Below are 27,406 nucleotides of genomic sequence, written 5' to 3' on the forward strand. Positions count from 1 at the left end.
TTATAGGAGGGAAGGGAAGGGGGTGGTCCCGTTTGGAGCTCATGGGATTCCATATGGGGAAAAAAGTCCTCCACCCCGAAGGAAGGATATGGTAGGCTTTCTTCCCAAAGTCTAAAGAAGGCTTTTACTCTCACTGGTTCTCATTTTTCTTTTCAGCTTTAAGGCCCTTTATAGCTTCAAATGCCCTGAATTATGCTAGAGAAATTACAGTGGACGTCAGCAGTCTTTTCCTCCCAGCATCTCTCCCTACATTTTTCTTCAACAGCATTCTGGTTTCTCTTTAACTAACTACCGCTCCCCAGTTTCAGTCCCTATGGTTTGGGCGGGGCTGTCTTCACCCCTCAGGTCTGTCAACAGGCAGGAGACCCAGACTCCAGATTCCCAGCCACGATGACTGACTTGGAGATCACGGGTTCACGTCCAGCCAACGACACTATCCTGCTACTTTTGTACAAAGAATTCAGAGAGAAAGCCCTCTTTCTACTGGGGTAGCTGAGCCATGAATGTATGAGTCTGGGGCTGCTGGTGGCCATCTTGCCTCCTTGATAATCCAACCAATATTGAGGACAGCCCAGCTGAGAGACTGACCGAGAGAGCACAGCCCATCCTGACGTCACGTGGGCCCAGCGTCCAGCTAGGCCTGCGACAGGAACTGACTGTCTCCTGCTCTGTCCACTTACGTGACAAAAAGCTCTGTCTGACTTTAGTCACTTTGAGTGGACTTTCTCCCAGCTAAGCCAATACACGTGGGCTGAGAAACAGGGTTATGTGGGCACTGAACGCAGGGGTATCCTGAAAAGGTTTGCTACCCTCTTGACACCTGGAATCTTCCCCGAGTGACTCTCCCTGATGGTTTTTCTATTTCACATCATTTTGCTCAGCTCTGTCTTTGCGGTTCCTGAGTTTCTCCTTGTTGCCCCACCGACAATTCTACTTTGACTATTGTCCCCCTAATGTCTCTCTTTCCTTTTCCCAACTTTCTCCATTTTTCTCTTTTCTGCCTCTCATGCTTATTGGCTTTGAGTCCAGCAGGGTGTAGAATTTATGGCACCACCAGATCCACAAGAGAGCAGCTCTCTGGTTGGAAGCCCCCGCCCCCCACCTTGTTTTAAATTTTCTAACACTGCCTCTTCCTGACACTTCCATCAGCATATCATAGATCTTCTGTGATAAATCAGTGTCTACACATATACACACAAGGCTGACAACAGGGAGAAAATGGTTAGAAAATGTTTTCCTTTCCTATTGACTAATTTTGGTATCAATTCGGGTGAGGAATGCACTGACCCTGGGGGTCAGACGCCAAAGATCTATAGGCAAGACCACCAGGGGTTGCTTCCAGGGCTTCACTGTAAAGAAATGGATAATGCAGCTCTTGCTATAAGGTGTCAGGGGCTCACCGAAGTCCTTTACAGCCCGAGGGAGAGCACTCTAGGCTCACATCTCACTGTCTTCAACTTGGCGTGAGCGAGTAGCTGTGCCTCCCGGCGTTCTCAATGGGTGCCGCTGCGCCTGCTCCCTCCAAGGGCACAACAGCTAAAATTGGTCGAATATGAGAAATATTTTTAAATACAACACTCCCTTTTTTTTTGGTGAGGAAGATTAGCCCTGAGCTAGCATCCATTGCCAATCCTCCTCTTTTTTGCTGAGGAAGACCGGCCCTGGGCTAACATCTGTGCCCATCTTCCTCTACTTTATATGGGACGCCGCCACAGCATGGCTTGACAAGCTGTGTGTCGGTCCACGCCCGAGGTCAGAACCTGTGAACCTTGGGCCGTCGAAGAGGAGTGTGTGCACTTAACTGCTACGCCACCGGGCCAGCCCCAACACTCCCTTTTTAAATACAACAGTCCACTCTCTGATCCAGTCTCATCCTCGTGTGATTCCGACGTCTACCAGTTCAAAGACCAACAGGAGCAGAGATCGCTCTGCTATCAGAATCCCATTGACAAGTTTAACATCCTTGCAAACGTTCACCATGTGCCAGGTGCTCTTCCAAGCCCTTTAGAAAGATTATTTCAGTGAACCCTCACATCAATTCCAGGAGGCAGGTGCTATTAACATCCTCATCTTACAGATGAGGAAACTAAGGCACAGCAGGGGTAAGTGACTGCCTGAGGTCACACAGCTGGGACGTGGGGTGGGGCCACTTTAACACAGCCCTGAGCATTTTTTTGAAAACACTATTACCTTAGTTGACTAGTATCATGAAAAAAGTGGAATATTAGGCTTCAACTTATTACTTGAAAAATGTAAATCTTATTCTATTAAATATTTGTTTATTAACCTTTATAATGATGGACAAAGTCAGATAGTCCTGAAAGCCAGTAGTAAAAAACAAAAGAAAAATGTTTGCACAGCAGTCAAACCACATAATAAGAGGTTCCTTGTACCTGCTTCCTTCTTTCTATCCCAGATGCCCAGAACAATCCTAGAGGGACAGTGTTCTCCTGGCTGCCCTGAAATCACACTGTAAAAACAGGAGCAGAGACAGAAACGGAGCTCACTCACATGAAGGCGTGGTGCCCAGTTTCCTGGCCAGCGCGGCTTTGGCCTGGCCCTCCACCCCCAGCGCCACAGCGACAACGTTGTGTGCGATGTGGGGGGCATATCTCGTGAGCAGAACCGTTTTAAGATTGACAAAGGTCTTTCCTCCCACGATGACTCGGACAGACTCGTGGGCGTTCTTCTCCATCAGGTATCCGTAGAGCCGGCACAGAGGGACCCTGCTGCGGATGCAGTCTTCCAGGCTGTGCACCTCCTTGTCGGTGCTGTCGTCCAGGACGATGACCACATGCGCCTGGAGGAAGGCCTCCTCCACCCTGGTGCAGACGGAGACGCTCCGGAGGAAGGGAGACACCAGGTCCCGAATCTCTGACATGAGCATGTTGAGATTTTCTTCTGCCTCCTTTTGGTCAAATAGAGTTATGCTAATTTCCGTATGTGTTCCAAACACTTCCCCGCTGGTCAAGATGGGAATGAGGTTGTAGCAGGCAGGCGCAGACGCACTAATAAAAATGCAACGCCGGATTACGAATGGTTAAATCTTTTGCCCCTTTTAAGCCTTTATTCCTAATAGATACTTCTGCATGTGCATTAATAGGGTGATTAACCTCTTAAATAGGCATACACGTCTGCCTAGACAGGCTAGAAATCAAAAACAGAACAAAAAAATTCTCACTACTAACCCTTTGCTCTGGCCATCTGAAATCAACCCCCAAATAAGAAATGTACCTGTTTATAAGGCTTTTCAAATAAAATAGAACATGCAGAAAGCAAAATTTAAAAGAACTGTGTCATATTACTCTAATTACATGTTTACATTTTCTCTTCAAAAGATAAAGAAATAACAAATTTAATTTAACCATAGCTCTTTTCTATTTTATACCCTGATCTGTGAAGTCATGACAGTTTTTGGAAAGGACCAGTTTCCTCACAAGCAAGCTAGGATCAACACAGGCAGGTATCAGGGATCAGGTGTCTGTGCCCACAGCGCAGCAAGTGGCTGGGTACGCTCTAGCTGGGCCATCAGCAAGAGCTGTAGTGACCCCCGAGGGGGTTGGAAATGCATCTGGGAGTTTTTGGTTTTCACAGGGGGTCTGGGGAGGGGTACAATGGGGGTTTCAACATTATCTGCACCTTTTTAATCCTTTAAAAAATATTGAAAGCAGATGTAATATTTAATAAATCTAGGTGTTAGGTTCCTGTATGTTTATTACACCATTCTCAACTCTTGTCTGTGTTTGAAATATGTCATAATAACAAATAACTTTTCCAATGAGTATCTCTACTAGGATCCATGCACTGTAGTGAGAAGGGCAGGTGAGAGACAGACGGAGGCGTGGGGAGTGGGAAGGGGAGGCAGAGAGAGACAAGGAGAGGGAGAGAGTGCAGAGACAGAGAGACACAGCGACCACAAACACCGTGTGTGCCCAAGACCGAGAGCAACGAGGGACAAACATGAGGAGGAGGAAGAGTAAGGAGGAGGGGGAGTGAGGGGCAGGATCACAGAGAATGAGTGAGGTAGGAAGAGCGGAGGAGGCCAGCTCTGGCAGGTGGGGAGAGGGAGAGGACAACAGTCAGTGAGATGGGGGCGGGGAGGGAGGACAGCAGGGTACAGAGCAAGAACGAGAGCAGCAGACAGCAAGAGAGACGCAGATGAGGGGCCTAGAGCTGGAGACGGAGTTCCCTAAGCAAATATCTTCGCTGTCAAGTCGCTCATATACACACATACATATTAAATCTATATATGAGCTAGAACTCATACACGGGCTGTATTGGGGGATGCATATGTCTATAGCCGCATATGTCCATGTATCTATACACATACATATAGATACATACACCTCTCAACACTGACATTCAGATATTCTCCCATCATGGAATTAATCTCACATCATTGTCCTTTCTCAATAGAAGAAGCCAATCTCACAGTCCCGGGTTGACTGTCGCACCTGGTGATCCAGACCTGCAGGGGGCTGAGGAGACCTTTCAGGGCTTCTCCCTCCAGCTCCTTTTCCATGTGTGTCTCCAGGTTCTCTTGGGCAATTGTCTTCATCAGCTCAGTCGTCATGCTGGAGGTGACACCGTAGTAAAGCTAAATATTGGGAAAGAAAAAGTCGACATGAGAGAACAGATAGTTAGCTGACAACGGCTACAATGGAAAGTTCTTGTTTAAAGCCAGAATAGAAGAAAAAGAGAGCTGAGAATACTTTAGAAAGCAAGACATTTGAAAAGAGAAAATAATGTGACAGAATGATGTTTTGAAGAGATAAATCCACTTAGTTTACATACCTGGGCATGCTCCAGGAACTCATTGTAGCCCCCCAAAAGCAAGCCCTTTCCTCCACGATCCAGCAGCTCTCTCCAGATGATGGGGGAGGTTTTGTGACTCCACTTATTCTTTTCACACAAATGTTTCAGCCACTCCTATTGAATGATATTCCAAGAGAAGCCACACATTGAATTTGCCTCGAAATTCAATTCAATACTTTAGAATTCAAACACAGCTTGTTTTTTCCTACCACTGAGTATATATAATAAAATTTAGATAGCTTGAAGTATAAATCATAAATATAGAAAAGAGTAATGAGTTAGGTAACAAATTAATCAAATAAGAAAGAATATTCTCCAAATGCACTGACCAAATACAGGTATTGAAAGTTGCCCTCGTTGCTGAGGAGACCTGGAGTGCAAGGGGTCAGCTTAAAGAGAAGCCAAGTCTTCCAACTCAACCGATTTCAAAAAAATTCAACTGAGTTTCCCCTTGTTCTTTGATGTGAAATGTTTCCAGTCTTAGGGCTATACAAATTTGATACTGCTTTCCAAATATGTGGGTATAATTTATACCATTCAGACTGAATTAATAAGCTAAAAGTTATCTGGGGATTTCTGATAATATTTATTAGAAACAGTTTAAATCATCATTATCTGGTTTGTGTAGACCAGCCTCCCCATGACAAGAGCTGAGCAGAGACAGAGCAACATCCTCAGCGGTAAAGTCCGTGACAGCCCTCTCGTCTTTGGAGGTGTGTGTAATGGGGCTATCTTACAAATAAACTCTTAGACACAAACTTCCCTTGCTGATGTTGAAGACTCTCTGCCTTTACCCTGCCTGAAAGTAAACAGTGCTGCTGTGAGGATTCCACCATCGTCCCTCCGGTCACAACACAGCCTGACCAGTGAAGTGCTGGGCCTATGGAGGAAGGGACTCCACCCCAAAGGACCTGCAGCCCCAAGCAGGGCATGCTGCTGTCCTGGCAGGGGCTGGGGAAATATGTGGAGGACTGGACCTGAGGGTGCTGAATCCAGAGCGGAACATAAAGTTGGACGAGGTAGAACTTATCAATAGGAATCACTCTTCTGCAGTTCAAGAGCGATCACCCTGCAAGGACCTCAGAAGAGAGTGATGACACGTGCAAGGATAGCTCTCCGGAGCTTGGAGAAAGTGATGGCTCACAGGAAACAAAATAGAAATGCCAGAACTGCCATAGAAGACAGCGGAGGAAGGGATCAAAAAGCTTAGAGAAATGGGCATGCTTCAGCGGATACGCTACTGTGGAGGGCTGGAGACCTGCTAGTCAACTCTGATCTCCAGAAGGGCCTGAAGGACACCACAGTCACTCAGGTGATCAGGAACTCACTGGGGAGAAGCCCAGTGTGGCTGTTCATTCCGGGGCAGGGTTGTTCCAGAGCTGAACTCCCTGGCAACAGGGGTGATAGAATCTTGAAATAAAAGAGGCTGGGGGCAGTGCCCACCAGAGAATATCTACTGTGAAAGAAGAGCTCAACAATTCAGCAGCAAGATCACTTAAACAGCTGGAGGCACCATGGGGTCACCAAAGAGAGGTTATGCAGTGGCCCTAGAGCAGGAACTACACTCACCAAAGCTGATCTGGTCATTGCAGCCACTAAATGGACCATGTGCTGGCAACAGAGACCAACGCTGACCCCCTGATAACGGCACTATCCCTCTTGGTGGCAAGTTGATGACACTGGACCCCTCCTCTTCGGACAGGGCAGCGACTCATCTTGATTTGAGTCAACATGTATTCTGGGCGAAGAACTGCCCCTCCTGCCTCTAGGGCAGGCCAGCAGCCTGTCCAAGAGCTTACAAAAAGTTTAACTTACCAACAGGGGATCCTGCGGAACATCATTTTGAACCAAGAGACCCACCGTAAAGGCTGCGCAGTGTTGGGCATGTAACTAGGGGTCCACTGGCCCTACCATACATGGCACCACCTAGCAGCCTGATAGAGGGATGGAAATCCCCACTGAAGGTGCAGGCACCAGCTGGAAGACTGATACCTTGAAAGCAGGGGACGCCCTTCAGGATGCAATTTACACCATAAATCAATATAGTGTTTTGCCCTCTATAGGTAGGATATGCGAATCCAGGAACCAAGGGTGGAATTAAGAGTGACCCTGCTTACCATTACTCCCAGTGAGTATGTGGGGAATTTGTACTTCCAAATCCCCTTTACCCTAGACTCTGTGGGTCTGGAGTTTCTAAACCCCAGGGGTGGGGGGCGCTTCTATCAGGAAGAGTCCCATTCAACTTTAAGCTATGGCTGCCACTCGGTCACTCTGAGCTCCTGTGCCAGGAGACCAGCAGGCAGGACGGGAGTCACCACCCTGGAGGGTAATTGGCCCCATGAGCAGCACGCAGGATAGCTACCACCCAATGAGGCAGGAAGGAAGCCTGGAGTCTAGGCGATCCACTGGGGCATCTGCCGTAATACCTCGCCCAAGTTTGACAGTATGTGGACAAGTGCAGCAGTCACATCCTGAAAAGGGAGTGGTGACTGGGGATCCGACCCCCAAGGATACAAGTGTAGGTCACCACAGCTACTAAGTCACCTGAGCAGCAGGGGTGAGGGACTCTGTGACGGACAGTAGAGAGGTGATGAGTGTCACTGATGGCCCTGAAACGACACGCAGTGGAGGTGATCGGTTACGGACCAACCTCCTTCTGGAAGGTTTCCCCAGGGGGAGATGCCATTCAGAATCCTGGGAGAGCTGTCCCCAGGTGGTGCGAACTAACGACAGGAGCGTGTGGATCCGAAAGGCACAGATGTAGCAGGTCCTGTCATGTGTGGTCCACACCCCCTGCATGACCAAGGCACTTGTGTCCTCTGCCACCAGGGGTACTGGCTGCTGAGGGGTCAGCATTGCGTCTCCCTCCAGAACTGACCTCAGCGCAAGAAAGCTCCCTTTCCCAAGGTTAAGTCCCTTCCCCGGGGGCAGCCTGCACCCAGTGACTGTTAGCTGTGGGAGTACAAAAGCCCAGCCCCCTTGCCTGTATTTGGGGTATCTCTGAAGGGCCATCCTGGCTTCAGAGTTCCCTGTAGGGCCAGCTGGGCCCTCGCTGCAGCTGTATGGCAGTTCTTCTCCCGCTGCCCAATCCTGTTGCCCTCATCCTTCTCAGGATGCTGCTTGCAAGAGCACTCCCCAGTAAAGGAAACTCCTTCACCCAAATCTCCAGCTCAGTCTGGTTCTGGGGAAACACAGACCCATAGGAGGGTATTTCAAATAAATAGGTCCCTCATGTCACTAGAAACCAATATGGAGGAGAATGAAGTTAGAAAGTGCAATCTAAGCTACCTGGATCTTGGGGAAAACACAGCCAAATTATTCTACTTATCGTTAGGGGCTCATTTGTTCTACTAGGTATCAGGAAAAAATATGCAAATGTTTTAGACTGATAAGTAAAGGATTTATTTTACTAGTGTTAAAATGTCAGGAGTACGTGAACATTCATTACTGGAAGTCTTCTGATACACGAGGTAATATTTAATCAAATTAGAAAAAATTTTTATGCGTGTGTTGAGTTTAACAACTGTAAAGGCTTCTTACCTCCCAAACATGAGGATGCTGCGTAATTTTATGCATCCGAAAATCAGGAAGGTTCTTTTGTAAATAGTCTGCCAGAAGTTCTGCTTTAGCATAATATTGGCAATCTGCTCTACCTAAAAGAGTTCAAATTAGCAACGTTTTCTTTCATCACACAGAAATTATCATGTAGTTATAAGTATATGCCATATAATTACAAAACTAATCATACAGTTTTGTTATATTTTATAACATACAGTTATAGTATAAACTGCCACCACATAACTTTTGATTTTCATTATATTGGTAAAAATAAAACAAATTTCATAGGAGGTCAGAATCTTGATAAAATGTGGAAAGGAAAAAGCCTACTGAATATTTGCTCACCTCCAGAGCTATGCTAGCCCTCACTTCCTCTGGGGGGCTGCCACGCTCCTGAGGGAGCCTGAACTACTAATACTGGACTACTTATCAGTAGCCACTAAAGGGCAAGTGTGAAGTGAGGAGCAGTGGTAAAATCATGTGTGGATCTGACGTGTGGACTCCACACGTGTGCAGGGAGTATGGGGGAAGGAGAGGTGGTAAATCATGTGTATCTGACACGTGTGGACCTGACATGTGTACAGGGAGTATGGGGAAGGGGGTAAAATCACTTCTGGACCTGACATATGTGCAGAGAGTATGGGAGAAGGAGAGGCGGTAAATCACGTAGATCTGACACAGGTGGACCTGACACATGTGCAAGGAGCATGGGAGGACAGGTGGCAAATCATGCAGATCTGACACGTGTGGATCTGACACATGTGCAGGGAGTATGGGGGAACGGGAACGTGGTAAATCATGTGGATTTGACACGTGTGGATCTGACATGTGTGGACCTGACACGTGTGCAGGGAGTATGGGGGAAGGGGAAACAGAGGGAGAGAGGAGTCTGGGATAACTTCTCTTTCCTGGCTTGGGTAGGTGATCCTGAACTTACTAGAAACCATGGGTGAGAAGTTTAATTACAGACAAGTGCGATTGGACTAGGTATGACAAGTGGTCATATCTACATGGATATGACCAGCAGGTGGCTGCACCTGTAAGTCTGAAGTGCAGGCCCCACGTAAGGCCTTAAGATGCAGATTTTGCAGCCACCTCCACACAGGCGGTTAAAGCCACTGCAGTGGGCGGGCCTGGGTGTCTTGACAGCAGGAGGGGCAGGGCCCAGTGCGGCGGCCTCTCTGCAGCAGTCCTGCCCAGTTACTCCCAACCACCAGTTCTCCACCTCACAGCGACTTCTGATTCGTCAACCCTCTTATCCCCCTGTCTATCAGCACCCCATCTAGTGCAAATCCATGGTTCACCAATTCAGAACACTCTCTGACTCACTTCTTAAATTATCTCGTCCCACTGTGCTTCTGGCAAATCAGCCTGGTAAAAGCCTCTCACCCTGGATGAACCCAATCACCTGCCTTTTCTGTGCCTGGTCTCCTCTGCGAGGCACCCCTGGAGAAACGTGGCAGAGCCAAGCAGGGAGGTGCCATCACAAACTCAAGGTCACCAACCGCAATGGCCCTCAACTCTGTCTGGAGACACCTGCCTCCCAGAGCAGCACTCTCCTCTGTTCTCCACAATTACTCTCTCAAACTTCGTCTACTTCCTTCAAAACTCTTCCTTTTCTCCAATATTTTTCCCCACTATCAGAAGATAAGAGATAACCTTGCTTTCTACTTTACAAAAACGAAAGCAAATCATTCAAAAAGGCATCAGTCAGGAAATCCCCAGCCCCAGGTGTGATCTAGGCCATCACACCTACAAGCCTGTGTGCATTTGGGCTCATCTTTCCTTCTTTCTCCTATTCAGTGGAAGAGGGACCCCACCTCCTGTCCAGGTCTAAGCTCACCACTTATGCTCTGAATACCACCCTCTGCTGCCTTCAGAACTGCCATCAATTCTGCTCAATTGCTTATCCTCTCTTTCCAGCGCCTCCTCTCTGTTTCTAATGGCCCTTTTCCATCATGTTGAAATACACTTAAGTTAAAATTAAGTTTTTCCTGTTCTGAACAACAAAAAGCTGATGTCCCCCTCTAGCTATTGCCTTCCACCTGCCCTTTCTATTAAAATTTGAAAGCATTCTTTACATTTGCCTCCCCAGTTCTTCACTTCCATAATCTCTCATCCCTTGCAATCTGGTTTTTCCCACAACTCTCTAGAAGGTCACCAAGGACCTCAACGTCACTAAATCCAATGGATACGTTTTGATCCTCTTCTTGTTGCCCCTTGGCAGCACTTGTCCCCTTCTCCGTCTGGAAACGCCCGCTGTGGTGAGAGTATCTTCAGCACTCTTCCAGTATTCTTTCCTTTCCTTTATCAATCCCCTAAGAGGTCAGCATTCTGCAAGGCATCTTATCTTTATACCCTACACATTCTTCCTGGCCAATCTCCTTCACTCCCTTGGTTTCCAGCAGCAATCTCTTTCTGCAGTTCAGACCTGCCTCCTTATCTAGATGTCTACACCCTCCTGCAGTTTTTCATTTCCTTCTGCATGTCTCATAGGCACTCAGCACGTCTGTGGCAGATTTCGCCATCACTCCCTCACTAAATCTGCTCCTTCTTTTATGTTCTTTATGTCCATCTATCCCGTTATCTAAGAGTAGTAACAGCATCCAGAGAATTAGCCTACTCTTCTGCTTTTTTTCCAATGACTCTTCATCTATCCAGTTATCCACACCATTGTTCGGGAATAATTTTAACTCTTTCTTCTCCCTTAATTGCATTCCTCCACCCAACCAGACATCTAGTTCTATAGATTCTGCCTTACTAATGTCTCTCCAGCCCACTCACTTCTTTCCATTTCCATTGCCTGCGATCCTAGGCCAGGCCTCCATTATCTCCTTCCCGGACTATGCACCTAACAGGGCTCTTGGCATCCACTCTTCCTCTTCCCACACTGCAGAGATAACGCTCAGATAAAATGCGAATTCAATTATGTTCTCTCCTTCCAAAAACCTTCCATGTACTTTGGATACCAAAGTTTAAAGGACTGAACATGGCTCACGAGAATCTCCATCATTTGACTCTGGCCTCAGCCTACGAAATGCTCTTCCTTGTACTCTTTGCTCCAATCCTACTAAACCTTTCCACTTCCTGCTTATTGTAGACTCTCAACCATCACCAAACCAGCTCTCCTCACTGCAGCCACAGCCCCCCTGCCCAATCACTCTCCTCCTTCCTACCTCCTTTTCACTAGCCAACTCTTTCTCACTTGTCAGGTCTCTGCTTAAACATCACTCGCTCTGGGAAGCCTTGCCTGACTAAATAAGGTCCCCCGCCACGGCCACTGCTCCTATAGAACCCTGCCCGGCCCCTGCCACAAACGCAACATTCTTTGTCTGTCTTCCTAGCACAGTCAGTGCTCAAAAATATTCTTCTGAATGAATAAAGAAGCAAAGGAAATGGATCTTCAGGCAGATGGGAGATGTTAATTGTGTTAATGCATCAAAGAGGTCAAATAAGACAGGACTGGACAGCTTCTGTGAGTCCTTGGTGACTCCGGTGAGGGCCGTTTCTGTAAGAAGGCAGAAGTAGAAGCCAGACAGAGTGGAAAGAGGACCTGCAGACAGAAGAGCAGTCTACTCTTTTAAGAAACTTGCTGAGAAGGGAAGGAGGCAAGTGCAATAAATAGCCCGTTGCAGTAAAAGCCTCTTCAGTGGCGTTCTGGATGCCAGTCGCATTTCCAATCCTTCCCCTCCATTGCTGACAAGGTGGGCTTCCTAAAACGCAAGCCCAATAAGGATACTCTCCGGCTTAAAATTTGTCAGTGACTCCTCATTGCTTTCAAGACACAGTTCAACACCTTTACTCAGTGCACTTGAGGCGCAAGGATCTGGCTCAGGCTCCCGTTCCAGCCCGTTCCTCCGTCTCCAGCTCCTCCGTTAGGCCGTGAGACTTCTAGGCTCTGCGCCTTTATCTAGAATGGCCTCCCTCTCCCAAACCTTCACAGAGCAGCCCTGTAACACCTCCCGGATCCCTGTGCACGTTTCCTTCATTGCATTAATCACACCGGAGCAAAACTGCTTGTTCACATGCTCCTGTACCCCCGAGACTGGAAGCTCCTGGAGGGCAGGGACGTCTCTCCCCCACCGTACCCCCTGTCCGCAGCCTGGCAGACGGTCACTGCGCAGTGAACGCTTCGGCAAGCCTGCGGTGGCCCACACAGGGGCCCGAGTCGCCAGCACGGGACCAGGGGCAGTGCGCGGGCGGCGAGCGGGCGCGGCCACTCACCCGCGAGCACGAACTTGGCCATGGGGACGCCGCCGCCGCCGCCGCCGCCGCCGGGACCGCGGTTTCCTAGCAACCCCGCCGCGGAGGGCTGGCGCAGGCGCACTGAGGCTGAGCCCAGCGGCGCCCAGTGTGGGGATACATGATCATACGTTGCATTTAAAACCTCTGCGGTCTGCCCCGTTCCTATCCCTGCAGCTACGAAAACGAGTCACCCTCTTAGGTGGGCTCTCTCCTCTCTGAAACAGCCCTTCTCCACCCGCGGCGAACGTAGGCTTTTTGACCTATGAAGGATCCGTACGATCTCGCGATACGCGCAGCTGCGGGGACGCTGTCATGGCGGCGCCTGCTGGTAACCACGGGGTCCCGGCCTAGAGTGAGTGGAGGACGGGCACAGGCGGAGCCTTGGCGGTACTGCCTCTTAGACTCCTTGCTTTCCGGGGTCCGGTCCCGGGAGTTGCTGGCGTTGGTTTAGGGAGGTGGCGTGGTACCGGGGGCCCCGCTCCGGAAGGACGGGCTCCTGGCGCTGTGGAGACCCAGGGACGCTGGCGGTTGTCTCCCTCCCGGCGCGGGCACAGGCCGGCGTCGCCTTAGTTTGCTGCCGCCTCTCCTGAGCCGGTCTCCTTGTCCAAGTCCCTGTTCTTCATCGTCCGGGTTCAGCCGGTGCGAAATCCTCGTGTTAGAAAGTCTCCATCGACGTTAAACCCTTAATTTTCCTTGAACACGTCTCCAAGGCGATGCTAGAATCCGTTTCTGCGGAGGAGCTCTGTGGGAACACTTTTCAACCAAAAATCCCCTTCTTTTTTTTTCCTTTTTAAGCTCCTTTATACAACGGCAACTTGCGGCGTAACCTGCTCCTTTGAGGCCGTGTGCACGTTGTGGCAGAAGTGGAGGACGCCCTCACTGGTGCAGTAGTTTTACCGTTTTCAGGTAAATCTTGAATGTCTCCGTGGGTTCCCAGTTTAGTCTCTGTTAAACGCATTTCCTTTCTTTAAGTAAAAGTTTTGCTTTGATTTTTATTCCTTTCCTAACCGCTTCCCCCACAGGAAGACGACGGCATGTGTTCTCTTTCACTCGTAGAAGCCACGTTTGTGTCATATTGACAACTTGAAAGCCGTTTGGCGGTGTTTCAGTGGATAGCAAAATGAGTAACAGAACAGGTTCATTTTTGTGGAACCTCTGGCAATTCAGTACTTTAGTTCCAACCAGCAGAACTGTGAGGCTGTGTCCTTTGGGATTTTGCAGACCAAAAATTGCTTATTCAAACTGGAACCCAAGAAACCTTCTCTTAAATAACTTTGATAATAGACTGCAAGCGTCTGTTAGATGTCTCTTTCAGAATGCCTTAATTTTTAAATCAGGAGATGACTTTCAAACAAAGGGCGTAAGGACTGTGACAGTGCTTACCCTTGACAGAGTGCTTTGTCCTAGAAGACTGTCTTTTGACTCTAAACACTCCCTTGACTCTGATAATGAGTTGAAGAAGACAGACTTTCATCATGAGGCCTCCAGTGAAGATGTTCTCACCAAGGAAACAAAACCAACCCCTGTCAACTCTAGAAAACTGTCTCAGGAGTGTAATTCTCTGAGTGATGTGTTGGATACATTTTCCAAAGCACCTACATTTCCTAGTAGTAACTATTTCTCAGCAATGTGGACAATTGCCAAAAGGATGTCCAATGACCAGAGGTACTTTGAAAAACAACTGATGTTTAACCACCCAGCGTTTGAACAGCTGTGTGAACAAGTGATGAGAGAAGCCAAGATCATGCACTGTGACCACCTGCTGTTCAGTCTTCATGCTGTGGTGAAGCTTGGAATTCCTCAGAACACTCTGCTGGTACAGACTTTGCTGAGAGTGGTCCAGGTAAAAACAAAGGGAGACTTAACAGCCTTTTACTTGGTTTGGTGTAGGGTATCTTGAAAGAGTGAGGGCAAAGAGATGTAGCCTCCTTGGAAGAGACTGTCAGTGGAGTGATAGTGTCCTGTGTATTTGTTTTTGCATATATATGGTTTGAAGACCTTAAGTGAGCTAGGTCGTTCCTTCCTTTTACAATGGAAATTTATGAAAGCTTGCCCCATTTTTCTTCTCCAGAGTTGAAAATAGTAAGTAATAAGCTAAAATGAGAGAGACAAAATATACAAGGAAAGATTGGGTAGGTGAAGGAAGGAGAGAAGGGAAGGGAACGAACGTTTGTTGACTACCTCCACCTTTGACTTTCATAATCTTGTTTAATCCTCTCAACAGCCCTGTGAGGTTGATGTTACCTCAGTTTTGCAGATGAGGAAACAGACTTAGTGACTTTAAGTAACTTGGCTAAAGTCACACAGCCAGTGGATTCGTTTATTTGTGTAGTAAACAGTTACTGGGTGTCAACTGTGTATCAGTTACTGCACTTGTCATTGGGGATATAAAGATATAGAAGACATGATTACTGCCCTTATAGTCTAGAGGGGAAGGTAGATATTTTGTATGCAATTGCAAAAATAAGCAACATTCCTTTAATGAGTTATGCATTTTCTATATTATAGGCACTGCTGAGCATAAGGGAATACAATTGTGAACAAAATAATGGCCACATAGAGCTTTCAGGGCAATGAAAGAAAAATATTGGCCCTGAGTTAATATCTGTTGCCAATCCTTCTCTTTTTACTTGAGGAAAATTGTCACTGAGCTAACATCTGTGCCAGTCTTCCTCCATTTTGTATGTGGGGCGCCGCCACAGCATGGCTTGATGAGCCGTGTATAGGTCCATCCCAGGAATCCAAACCGTGCACCTCGGACCTCCGAAGTAGAGCACGTGAACTTAACCACTAGGCCACTGGGCGGCCCCTGAAAGTATAGAGTGTTATGAGAGTGTGTAATGGGCTTCCCACCTAGTCAGGAGAAGACCTTCATGATGGGAAGAGGAGACAGGGAGGAGGATACAGGGTTAGTGTTTGACGCAGAGATATATGCAGAGTTTGAATCCTGTAATCCTCAGTTTAGCCTTTTAAAATAGGTGTTGTTACTCTCATCTTAGTAATGATTAGGAAGTTTAGGCTTAGGTTAAGTAACTTGCCCAAGGTCACATAACTGTTAATGTCACCGTTTGTAGGTTCTTGATAAATACTTGCTGAGTGAAGGAACAGCACCTAGTCCATGGCAGAACTAGGGGTCAAGCCCAGTGGGAGATGATGTCTAAGCTGAATCCAAGGAATGACCAGCAGTTTGTGAGAGAATCGATAGCCAAGGGGATGGTGTTTCAAGCAGAGAAGGTTGCATGTACATCCCAGAGTGAAAGTTGGCAAGTTTGGGGAGCTGAAAGTAGTTCTGTGTGGCTGAAGTACAGAATGTTGGGGTTGTGTGTGAGGGAGTGGGGAGGAAGTTGTGTTTGTGGTGTTCAAGGAGGAGGGGTTTAGGGTGTAGTGGCAAGACATGAGGCTGGAAAAAAAAAGGGGCCAAATCAAAGCCTTTTCTGCCTGGCTAAGGAGTTTGGATTTATTCTATAGGCAGTGGGGATCCACTAAAGTATTTTAAGCAAAGGGTCAACATGCTCAGAGTTTGTGTTTTTAGATCACTGTATGAGTGGAAAATGCATTGGAAGAAGGATAACGTTGGGTGAAGGAGCCACTTTTAGTTTCGAACAAGGGAGTCAGTGTCCTGTTTGATGTCACTGAAATGACACCAGATATGATGAGGAAAAGATAGCTCATTAAAGTAATTATTTGCCTTTTAAGAGTGGACACCTCAGACTTCTAAACTCAATGATATCATAATTAAATAATTTTTAAAAAGACAGGAATTTCCTGAGGATGATCTGATATGTATCCTGTCCTACTATAGAATTCAAGAATTGGGTTCATAGGTATAAGAGAAGTTTTAACATTAACTTTTTACATGACTGTGATTTCCATAAGTCCTCAACCAAGAACTGATTTTTATTTTGTGTGTGTGTGTGTGTGTGTTTAAACCACACAATATCCATGTTTATTTGGTAGACTGTGTTCCCTATATAGTTATTAAAAAGTGAGAACAGTAAGTCACTTTACTTGGTCAGGGGTGCTCTGACTAGATTTTGGACCGGTACTCACATCAGCATAGCTCCTGCATCGGTGAGGCCTGAGCAGTGGATATTTGGAGTCCCGATATCTGTGTGTTTGATTGTCCCCCTGAGCTGTTGGAATGTTGTAAAGGCTCTAGCTAGAGGTGAAAGGTCAGGATGTCATCAGTGAGTTTGCCATTCAAACACAGGGCCACATGGTCTTTCCTTTCACAGCAGATATGGATGGAATCTTGTAAATTATTACGGAAACCCTCCCATGGGAATGAGACTTTTTCTTCTTCCAGCCTTATCCATTTCTCATCATTATCTGGTTCTGACTTGAAACTCTGTGCCTTGTTAGTCATGTAATTGTAGCAAAAGCGCCTTCCTCTTCGGCCTGTTTCCTCAGATGCAATCACAGCTACTCTTGTGAGGTGTATGGACTAGTTGTGATTCAATTGTAGAGCTCTCGGTAAGCTGCGTTGTTGCTGTTCACTTTCCAAATTATGCCCACTGCCATTTCTGGCATCTGAATTAGTACCCTAAACCAAGGGACCTGGAAGAAGGATCTGGGACCTGGGGCTCCCCTTGAGACCCAGATAGTGGTGGTAACATGTGACAGCAGATGTGGATCAGAAGGTTCACAGCTGATGTTAGAGTTTGACACCCAGGAAGGGATGCAGAGAAATTATGAGGGTGCAGCTGTCTGAGGGTCTTCAGGGCAAGCTGCCCTGTGTGCCTGAGTGCCTTTTATATTGCTGCACTTGTTGTCTTCATGATGACCTTGAATCCTAAGAAGAGGTAGAAATTATGTTTGATAAAAGATTTCAGGGGGGCAGCCCAGTGGCACAAGCGGTTAAGTGTGTGCTCCACTTTGGGGGCCCAGGGTTCGCAGGTTCGGATCCCGGGTGCGCACCAACGCACCGCTTGTCAAGCCATGCTGTGGTGGCATCCCGTATAAAGTAGAGGAAGATGGGCACAGATGTTAGCCCAGGGCCAATCTTCCTCAGCAAAAAAAGAGGATTGGCAACGGATGGTAGCTCAGGGCTGATTTTCCTCACACACACACACACACACACACACACACACACAAAGTTATTTCAGAAGCAGAGGAATATAATCAATGTCAAATGGATTTTCAGTGATAATGGTAAATGTAAAAAGTATTGATGCGTAGAAGTGTGTATTGGTTATTTGGAAAATTCACTACATATGACATTTTATTTCCCAAAGATGCTGTTTATTGTGGACTGACTCTGTATGAGTTATTGGTTCCATACTTAATCCTTTAACTGAAAGCCTTGGTTCAGTGGTTTTGCTTGGGTGAACCAGTCAACTATGGCTCATCACCTGTAGTGTTTCTGTAATTATGTTTCAATAGGAGCGTATCAATGAGTGTGATGAGAAATGTCTTTCAGTTTTGTCAACTGTTCTACAAACCATGGAGCCATGCAAGAATGTGGACGCTCTTCATGCAGGATTGCGGTGAGAGCTTGTGTGCTTTCTTCATGTGGCATGCTCTGTTCCTCATATCTCATCTCAAAACCCAAAATGCAAGCTGAGCTGCTTGTTTTGGGTGGAGGGAGACTTTGTTGGAAGTTATAATCTTTAATACCTTATTAAACTTAGAATCCCGACTCTGGATTAGGTAAATCTGGAAATAATGCTTCTTTTAGGGTCCGCCATAAAAGCTGTGGGTGACTTTGAAATCTAAATTGACCTTAAAATGTCGTTCTGATGTGGGCTGGGGGAGAAGTGACGTGTATTCAGTTCATAATGGTTATTTGTGCACCGTGTGGAGCTTACATGACACTGGCCTGGCTTGAAAAGTTTTGTAATTTATATAGTTTATAATTGAGTTTTATAATTTATGAAATTGATGCAACTGTTGTAATGTCTTAGGTAAGTGAGAATAATATTTAATTCCCTTTTTCATTGACTATGCTTTGAGATGTCTTACTGTAATCTCCTGATACAATTTGTTCATTCATAAAGATGGCAGAATAGTGTCAGAGGAAATAGTGGTAGACGGGTCCCGGATCTTTCACTGACTACTTCCTCAGTTGGGCAGGTAGATCATTTCTATGGGCTTCCTATTCTTTGTGTAGAAGTAGAAGCTGGGCCAAATGACTTTTAAGATTTCTCTTCTGGTTAAGATTCTAGGATTGTGGTATTTATTGTGTTTGATTACAGGATACTAGTTGATCAGCAAGTTTGGAAAATAGAACGTGTCTTTACATTACAAGCTGTGATGAAATGTGTTGGAAAAGATGCACCAGTTACTCTTAAAAGGAAGCTGGAGGTAAAGACCTGAATTTTCTCTAGTGGTGAGATTTGAAAAAAATGCTCCTTGTGACCTGCTGTCACTTCCTGAAGTCAGTTTTTTAGGAGGGCATTGTTGTGCTTTTGGGTTTAACTTTGCTGAAGTGAGATAATAGCAGTAGATGAATATTTATCTGTCTATATAAATATATATATATTTCATCTGTATATCTGTTTGAGTTATTTTGCTTGAACTTTATCCTTTTTATTTAAAAATAAAAGTTTCATTTATTTTTCCACAAATGATAAATTAAATTTGTTTTCTTTAGATGAAAGCCTTGAGGGAATTAGACAGATTTTCTTTTTTAAATAGCCAGCGCATGTTTGAGGTGCTGGCCGCCATGAATCACCGTTCCGTGGTACTTCTGAATGAATGCAGCAGGATGGTCTTAGGTAAGGGGAACTTTTCTTACATGATTTTTAGCGTCTGACCTACTGTTCTGGACTATGTTTGTTTTGCTTGTTTTAAAAACTTTGCTGTTATATGAAAAATATCTGATGATATGGTTAGATCTTAGATTTTATTTTTGCCTTTAGTTTTTTAACAAAATACATTGCTGTTTTTTCCTAAAGAAACAATAGTATTGAGTATAGAGTATCTTGGATCTTAATTCAAAACCACCTGGTAATTTTTGTTTGTCTAACTCATTCTTAAAGGTAATATCCATGGGTGTCCTCTTAAAGTATTGATCAACATATTGCAGTCTTGCAGAGACCTCCGGTACCGTAATTTAGATCTTTTCAAGGGAATAGCAGATTATGTGGCTACAACATTTGACATCTGGAAGTTGAAACAAGTAAGTGCGTTAGCAGTTTAGAATAAGCCTCAGAAACTTTTCAGAAGCATATTAATTCATTTAGCATTCGAAGTATTTCTCTATAGCTTTATAGCAGTTAAGATACCAAAATATTCAGGTACTAAATTGACTTTTGAGACATTAGCTCCTTATCATTTCTGTCGGGGAGTTACCTGTACTATACTTTTCAACCTTTTGACCATCTTTCTATGTGAAATAAAAATTATAGTGTCCAAAGTTTGCTCTTCTGTTTGTTTTTTCAAAAGGTTGTATGGTACTCTGAATAATTAGGATTGTTTCTTTCTCCTTTTTCTTTGTTAGATTTAGAATACTAAAGATGGGTGGGTGATGTGACAAGGTTATGCTTTTTGAAGAATTAAATGTCGTTACTTAGTGATCGTGTCTATTTTCTATTTATGGAAAGTTTGCTTGTTTCCTCCAGAGTAAGAGCCTTTAAATTCAGGGGCTGTGTTAGTATGTAAACATCTAAAAGCAGCTGGTAAAAACTTCTTGTTGCAGTGAAGTAGTGGTAACTGTGTTAGATCACTAGGTTCGGTTTACTTTGAAGGGTAAGGTAAATATTGAGTTTGCCATGGAGGTTGATTTTGGAAAGGGAAGTACTAATTATGAGAAGGACCAAAAAGGAAATGAGAGGAGAGCCAGGAATTTTAATTTAGTCATAGTATTTCATCTTTCTTCTCATATATAGAAATTTCTATGGAATATAGAAATTTTTGAGTTCTCTCTGATATATTAGAATCTATGACGTGTCTGGGTTTGGAAAGGGGAGCAGTTTAAAATTGAGTCGGTCGTTTTGGAAAAGCTCAGAGAAGGTATATTTAAAGTAGTTTTCAGATCCGTTGTCTGAAAAGCATGTAGGAAAGGATTTATTTATTTTTATTTTTTTTGTTTTATTTATTTTTTTGAGGAAGATTAGCCCTGAGCTAACATCTGTTGCCAATCCTCCTCTTTTTGCTGAGGAAGATTAGCCCTGGGCTAACATCCGTACCCATCTTCCTCTACTTTATGTGGGACGCTGCCACAGCATGGCTTGATAAGCAGTGCGTAGGTCCGAGCCTGGGATTCGTACCTGCGAACCCTGGACCGCTGAAGTGGAGTGCACGAACTTAACCGCTATGCCATCAGGCTGGCCCTGGAAAGGATTTATTTTTAAATGAAATGGAAATATGGAAACCATTGTATGCCCTGGTTCTCAGCTTATGAAAAGTCACGTATTAACTTAATACCTGATTCAAGAATTACTGGAACAGATTTTGTGAGGACAAGATAATTGTTCCTTTTTATGGAATATTCTCTCAATCAGGACAATTCTATTGCTGTTTAAATTTTTTGAGATCTAAAGAATTACTTCTATCATTCTGTAATTATTAAAAAGTTTTCCCTCAATTCACTTTTTTTTTAAGGTTCTCCTCCTCCTCATTTTATTTGAAAACCTTGGCTTCCGACATCCTGGCCTGATGGACTTGTTCATGAAAAACGTAGTAGATGAGCCTGGCTTCCTGAACGTGAAAAACGTTGTCTCCATTCTGCATGTGTATTCTTCTCTCAACCACTTCTGCAAACGTCAGAACCAAGAGTATGTACTTGTTCTTTTTTCCTTTTTTATTGCCACATAGCATACTTATAGAAAAGATTACAAGTCATCATAAGCTCAGTGGATTACTACAGGTGAACACATCCATGGCCATCTCCATGTCAAGACCGAAAACATAGTATTCCTTATTTATGAAGCTAAACAGAATTTCATTGTGTTTTATTTTTGCTATTCTTTGTCTTGTTTGTTTCTTTGTTCTTATGATATATTTGTTAATTCAGTGTAGGAGTCTTCATTTCAGACTCTCCCAGCTTGTTCCCTCAGGTCCTGAGTTCATAGTTCAGTTTTCACCCCAACTATGCATTTGGTCCCAAACTACTGCTTGCTATTCTTTTCATTTTTAACCACCACTGTGCATTTCTGCTATTAAATGCAGCAATTCCTCACATGTGCTAGGCTCTTTCGTACCTCTGCTTCCCACTCGGAACATCTTTTCTTCCTCTCTAGGTCAGTCAGTGTTCAGTAAAGACCACAAATGCACATCTGATGTCCTTGGTTAGAGAGTGATGAGAAGCCTGGGCTCTGGAGATGTCTTGCTTAGGTTTGGATCCCAGCTGTGTCATTCATTAGCTACTTAACTTTTTTAAGTTACTTATCTGTGCCTTACTTTCTTCCTCTATTAAAGTGGGGATAAGAAATGAGTCATTTCTAATAACATTGGGTTGTTACGAGGATTAAATGAGTTGACCTAGGTCAGGTTCTTAAAACAGTGCCTGGCACACAGTAATTGTTAGGTTAAAAAAAATTGTTAGATTGAAAAAAAAATTTCTCATTAGGCCTCCTCCACAGAGGCCTTGGAGGAACAAACTGGGGCAGTTCTGAGGGTCTCAGTGGCAAGATTCACTGGCCGTCCCTTTGCCATCAAGTGACTTGACTCCAGCTGCTTTTTGTCCCTGTGGTTTATCCTCAAGGTTCAGATTTCCAAAAGAGAAAATCTGATTGACCAAGTTTGGGTCACATGCCCATCCCTTTGGGCAGGTAGTGGTGCTGAGCCAACCACAAGGCAACTGCCCACTGTCCTCTCCATCGCCCTGAGAGACCCCGCTCTTCTGCAGCTCCTGTGCCCTCCCCAGCTGTCTCCGTCAGAGCCCCTGTGTTTGTCGTGTCCAGTACAGATCTCTGGTGGGGCCTCAACACACGGTTGTGATTATTTGTCAGTGAGCCTGTCTGCTCCTCACTTGGAAAGCTCTCCAAAGTCAGACCCAGGTTCCTATTATTCTGCACTTAGCATGGGGCCTGGCACAGAATAGGCACTTAATAAAGGTTGCAGAGCATCCCCCAGATTCCACCTTTCTCTGCTCTCCTGGCTTGGTTTTCTTATGAGATTGGGCCCCATAACCTCCTACACTTTCTTGACAAATATTGTCAAGCTGAGTGGTAATGAAAACTTCAGAAACAGCCCCGTGCATTCCATGGGATTAGGAGAACAAACCTTTGTGGTTAGGGAGTTTTTCAGCTGACTGTAGGCCTCCCAAGAGATAACTTGGTCCAGTAAGATTGTTATACTGGAAGTAGAGGGGGATAACAAAAGTAACCCTAACTAGTCCCATAAAGGTTGGGAATTCAATAAAACACACGAGGAGCAGAATTGTATGGGGGGATTATGAACATTTGCTTGTGTCTGTCTTCTCTGCTTTCAGCCAACCCACTGGTTCTCAGCTGGGGGCGATTTTGCCTCCCAGGGGACGTGTGGCACTATCTGGAAACGTCAGTTTTCATGCCGGGGAGAGTGGGGTGAAGAGGACTAGTGGGTCGCGGTGAGGGATGCTGGTAACGTCCTGCTGTGCACAGGACAGCCCCGCCACAAAGAATTGTCCAGCCCAAAATGTCAGTAGTGCTGAGATTGAGAAACCTGGCCTACCCCTTACCTGCCCACCTCAACATTTCTCCTTTGGAGAAAAGGGGGCAGTGAGAGTGTGGTTAGATCAAGATCAGTCAGTCAGAATTTCCTGGATGCCCATGAGTGTGCAGTTGCCTGAATTTGGTATTCTGAGGACTATCGAAAAGAAGTTTGTGTTCCCTCTCCTTGCTAGTCCAGTTAAGGAGGCGAGTCTTGCACATCCAGAGGAAGGCAGTAAATGGTAGGTACCAGTGAGTGCTCTAGGGAGGAGGAGAGAGGAAGATGGCGTCTTCGACTGGAATGGCAAAGGTTTTGGAGGTAGGATAACTGAAAGCATTTGGGAGGTGAGTTGACTAGAAGAGATGGATTAGGTAGGAGAGTGGGAGAAAATTTGGCTTAGCACATTTTATGTCCATATGCTGTACGGTGGTCATTTTATTTATGTGATGGCCTCTGGGAGAGAGGGCGTGTGAAATCCAGAGTATCTTCCTGGGCTTGAAACCCAAGGAAGAAAACATTTGACATTTAGACTTTATTTCAGTCCTTTGGTTTCTTCTCCTTGATCTGTACTTCGCCCTCTAGGTAACCCCAGATTTGCACCTCTGGTCACGAGTGTGCTCCTGAGCTCCAGAACTCCTGTGGGTTGCCTGTGGTCACTGTAGACCTCGCAAGTATCTCAAGTTCAGCAGTTCTGAAAGTCAGCTCATTCTTCTTCTTCTTGTTCTCTTGTCAGTTATTTAGTATTTACCAAACACCATTCAAAGTGAATTATTTTTTTAATCACTTTACTGAGGTATGATTAACATGTAAAAAGCTGTACATGTTTAATGTATACAAATTGGTTAGTTTTTGGCTCTTTATTCTTTTTTTTGTGTGTGTGTGTGTGTGAGGAAGATCAGCCCTGAGCTAACATCTGCCAATCCTCCTCTTTTTTTGCTGAGGGAGACTGGCCCTGAGCTAACATCCATGCCCATCTTCCTCCACTTTATATGGGACGCCTGCCACAGCATGGCTTACCAAGTGGTGCGTCAGTGTGCGCCCGGGATCTGAACCGGCGAACCCCTGGGCCGCCGCAGTGGAGCAGGCGCACTTACCCACTTGCGCCACCGGGCCGGCCCCTGGCTCTTTATCCTTGACTCATCCTTTTCCACTAACATTCTTCTCATTTCTCCTCACTTAAGTTGATTTGTACAGAAAATGTGTACCAAGCACTCGAGTACTTAGCACAAAGATAAATAAGACACAGTCGTTTTTGCCAGAGGATTCTGTGTAATGGGTGAGGTAGACACATAAATTGGCAATTAAATATAGCACAAAAATTGGCGTGATAGAGATGTAAATAGGCTGTGTGGAATAGAGGAGGGACGTGCCAGGACGCTAGCCTGGAGAAGTGGAGCCTCCCGATGGATGCAAGCACTGCTGCCTGGAGGAGGTGGTCCCTGAGCAGATCTTAAGAGATGGATAGATGGAGAGTTAACCACGGGAAGGTAAGCAGGAAAGAACATTCTGAGTGGGAGGGACTCCGTATTCAGGTTAGGGAGGGAAGAAACAGCCGAGCCTGTGCAGGGAATGACTGGTAGTTTGGAGTTGCTGAAGCATAAGGTTGGGCTTAAGGAGTGGGATGAGAAGATGGGAGAGGTGAAGACCCCCCAGGCCCCAAACTTAGTCCTCTGTGGCCCTGCCCTTCCTTGCTGCGTCCTCCACATTCAGTCGGTTCTCAGTTTAGTGAGTACTGCCTCAGTTTAGTGAGTACTGCCTCAGTTTAGTAAGTACTGCCTCACTGTGGTCTCTAGGGCCTTAATGTTGTTCCCGTCCTGTTGTAGCTCCTGCAGCCCTGCTTAGCCTCCACGGCCGCCCTCACTCCCTGCCGCGCCCGGCTGCTCCTACCCGCAGGACCTCGAAGTGCGTCTCAGACGTTTTCCCTACAGCCTCTCTGTGACTTGGCACGCTTGCCCTGCTGTAGGAAGCAGGGGTCGGTGCCTCAGTCTCACTAGCTACAAAGAGCTTGCACTCTGTGGGCTCCTTTCTTGGCTCAATTCAAATGCCTTTTCTCGTCTTTTCCACTTACTGAGATTCTCCTAGTCCCACAGCTGCTGTCTGCCTTCTTTCCTGTGCGCTCACACAGTACTTCACATGTAGTTCCTTTCTTTCTTACATAATGATGTGTAGCTTACGCCTAAGAGTCAGACTGACCTGGGGTCAGAGGGCGTATGGGCCATTTATTAGCAGAGTCACCCTGGGCAAGTGAGCTCCCCTAGCTTTGCCCTTTCCTCTCTCCCGTCTGTGCCGACTGCTGTATGGCACCACATCACATCAGCTCTGGGAGGAGGAGTGGCTCGCCATTCTCTTAACTCAGAGTACTGATAGCTAGAGAGTTTTCATTGGTTATAAACTGCAGCGGTGTTCCAGGCCTTGTGGATGTACCCATGATAAAATCGAGCGTAATGGGTAAAAGGCTCTGGAGCTTGACAACTTGGGTTCCACTCTGTGCTTCCTGGCTGAGTGTTCTTGGACAAGTTAATGAGCTCTCTGAGCCTGTTTACTCATCTTTAGTATGAGGATAATAATTTCTACCCCGTAGAGTTTTAACAAGAATTAAACGAGTTAAAGCCTGTAAAACATTTGCCCTATGCAAGACATAAAGCAGTAGCTAACATTTATTGAGTGAGTATATTATTACACAATAGCCACCTAACCCGAAAGATGTGTGAATGCTTATTGCATGACTGATTTTCTTATTTCTTTTCTTTGTGCTCCTTAAAGCCTTGGTTCTGTGCTACCTCCCTAGCCCTGCCATGACGTTGTCTTCTGTTTATATTTGAAAGCTGACTCCTCCTTGTTCCCCTGAAGGTTCCTAGAAGTTATGGCTAGTGCTCTGACTGCTTGTCTTCACCACCTCTCTTCTGAAAACCTGTTGAATGCCGTGTGTTCGTTTTGCATGATGAACCATTTTCCCCTGGCCCCTGTTAATCAGCTTCTCCAAAAGGACGTCATCGGCGAGCTGCTGGCATCAGGTAGGTTGTCAGTGCCCAGTGGTGACCGAGATAAGGCAGCACCGCTGGCTGCCGTGTATTCCGAGTGGGGTCTTAGCTGGAGCAGTGTGAGTTAAAGCGTGTAGAGCGGGTGCTGCTGAGGAAAGGACTGGCAGTGGTGAAGTCAGGTCAGTGCTTCAGACCAGCGACCCTGTGGAGCCCCCTGTAATGACAGAGGCTACATGTCGAACACAAGAAATAAGAAGCTACTCCTTTTATGTACTTTGTGCACCTGTGCAGGGACTAAATGTTCAAGCTGTTCTTTATGCCTCGATCAGAGGTGTTTGTACTTCCTAATCCTTGCAAGTCACATTCGAAGCCAAGTTCAGTCAACTTTTGCAGCTATAAACACTTTGTCACTTATGGCCTGTGATGAGGGCCCAGCCTGTGAGATCAGGAAACCAAGTAGTTACCAAAGGAGTGAGTTTATTTACTCTTGGAGCCAAATTAATTGTTGACTTTTGGTCTTTAATATTAAACAAGGAAAAGCAGTATCAGGCGAGATGTACAAAATTTGATGATGTGTCTGAGAATAGAGTAGTTTAAATTCTTTTAAAAACAGAGTTATGAAATTCTGAGTTGTGGAGAAGGAACACCACGTGCTGATTTTTCAAGCATCTGCTGTGGGAGCCCTGGGTTCCAGGCCCAGCTTTGCCATTAGTTCATCATGAGGCGTTTTAACATTCCTGGGCGTTCCTCATCTGTTCAGTGAAGAGTTTAGGCTGAGTCACCTTGAGGGAGATTTTTACCCCCTCAGACATTCTCAAGTGCTGGGTGTCGCTGTAGACACAGAGATTCCTCCTGATCAGAAGCAGATGATCAGAAATACAGGCTCATTAATACAGTGTCTGACATGTGGCAGTAATGTTTTCTTAACTGTATATTTCTTGCTCTCCCTGTTTTTTAGGTGACATGGAGAGGAATGTTCACAAGCTTCATATTTTGGCTGCTTGCCTGAAACTCGATGATGCGCCTTACCACAAGGCTGTGGATGTGGTGTTGCCACCGCTGCCGCCTGCACTGTTGTGTCCAGATGCCAAGGTCGCAGAGGTGCTGAGTAGCCTTGTGGGAGATGAATGCTTCTCAAAAAATGTGCAGTTGCCACATAATTATCATATTGGTATGGGACTCCATATGATTTTCTTCTGTCTTATTTTATTTATTTTCTTTTTTTCTGACAA

At 45.7% G+C, this 27,406-nt stretch overlaps 2 protein-coding genes across 6 annotated transcripts in view; one reads left to right on the forward strand and one right to left on the reverse strand.

Annotated features, from left to right (window-relative positions):
- Nucleotides 1-13,420, reverse strand: part of MDH1B (malate dehydrogenase 1B) — a 30,101-nt gene extending 16,681 nt beyond the window's left edge. For 2 of the 3 annotated variants that reach the window (XM_087435708.1, XM_014784627.2), the window contains exons 1-5: nucleotides 12,598-13,420; nucleotides 8,356-8,468; nucleotides 4,795-4,929; nucleotides 4,455-4,597; nucleotides 2,512-3,008 (exon numbers count right to left, since the gene is read on the reverse strand). In XM_087435708.1, coding sequence (XP_087291834.1) covers nucleotides 2,512-3,008; nucleotides 4,455-4,597; nucleotides 4,795-4,929; nucleotides 8,356-8,468; nucleotides 12,598-12,619 — 910 coding nt within the window. In that variant the 5' untranslated portion in view covers nucleotides 12,620-13,420. The other variant, XM_087435707.1, reaches the window with a different exon arrangement.
- FASTKD2 (FASTK mitochondrial RNA regulator 2) overlaps nucleotides 12,755-27,406 on the forward strand; it is a 31,531-nt gene continuing 16,879 nt past the window's right edge. The window contains exons 1-10 of one of the 3 annotated variants that reach the window (XM_087435706.1): nucleotides 12,755-12,970; nucleotides 13,414-13,524; nucleotides 13,641-14,461; nucleotides 18,001-18,104; nucleotides 18,813-18,921; nucleotides 19,211-19,334; nucleotides 19,599-19,738; nucleotides 21,163-21,335; nucleotides 26,044-26,207; nucleotides 27,133-27,345. In XM_087435706.1, coding sequence (XP_087291832.1) covers nucleotides 13,739-14,461; nucleotides 18,001-18,104; nucleotides 18,813-18,921; nucleotides 19,211-19,334; nucleotides 19,599-19,738; nucleotides 21,163-21,335; nucleotides 26,044-26,207; nucleotides 27,133-27,345 — 1,750 coding nt within the window. In that variant the 5' untranslated portion in view covers nucleotides 12,755-12,970; nucleotides 13,414-13,524; nucleotides 13,641-13,738. Of the gene's footprint in view, nucleotides 13,006-13,413; nucleotides 13,525-13,640; nucleotides 14,462-18,000; nucleotides 18,105-18,812; nucleotides 18,922-19,210; nucleotides 19,335-19,598; nucleotides 19,739-21,162; nucleotides 21,336-26,043; nucleotides 26,208-27,132; nucleotides 27,346-27,406 lie in introns of all 3 variants that reach the window. The other 2 variants (XM_087435705.1, XM_087435703.1) reach the window with 2 other exon arrangements.

This window comes from Ceratotherium simum, chromosome 9, assembly GCF_057802395.1.
Source record: "Ceratotherium simum simum isolate JZ-2026a chromosome 9, ASM5780239v1, whole genome shotgun sequence".
In the NCBI taxonomy this organism is placed as follows: domain Eukaryota; kingdom Metazoa; phylum Chordata; class Mammalia; order Perissodactyla; family Rhinocerotidae; genus Ceratotherium; species Ceratotherium simum.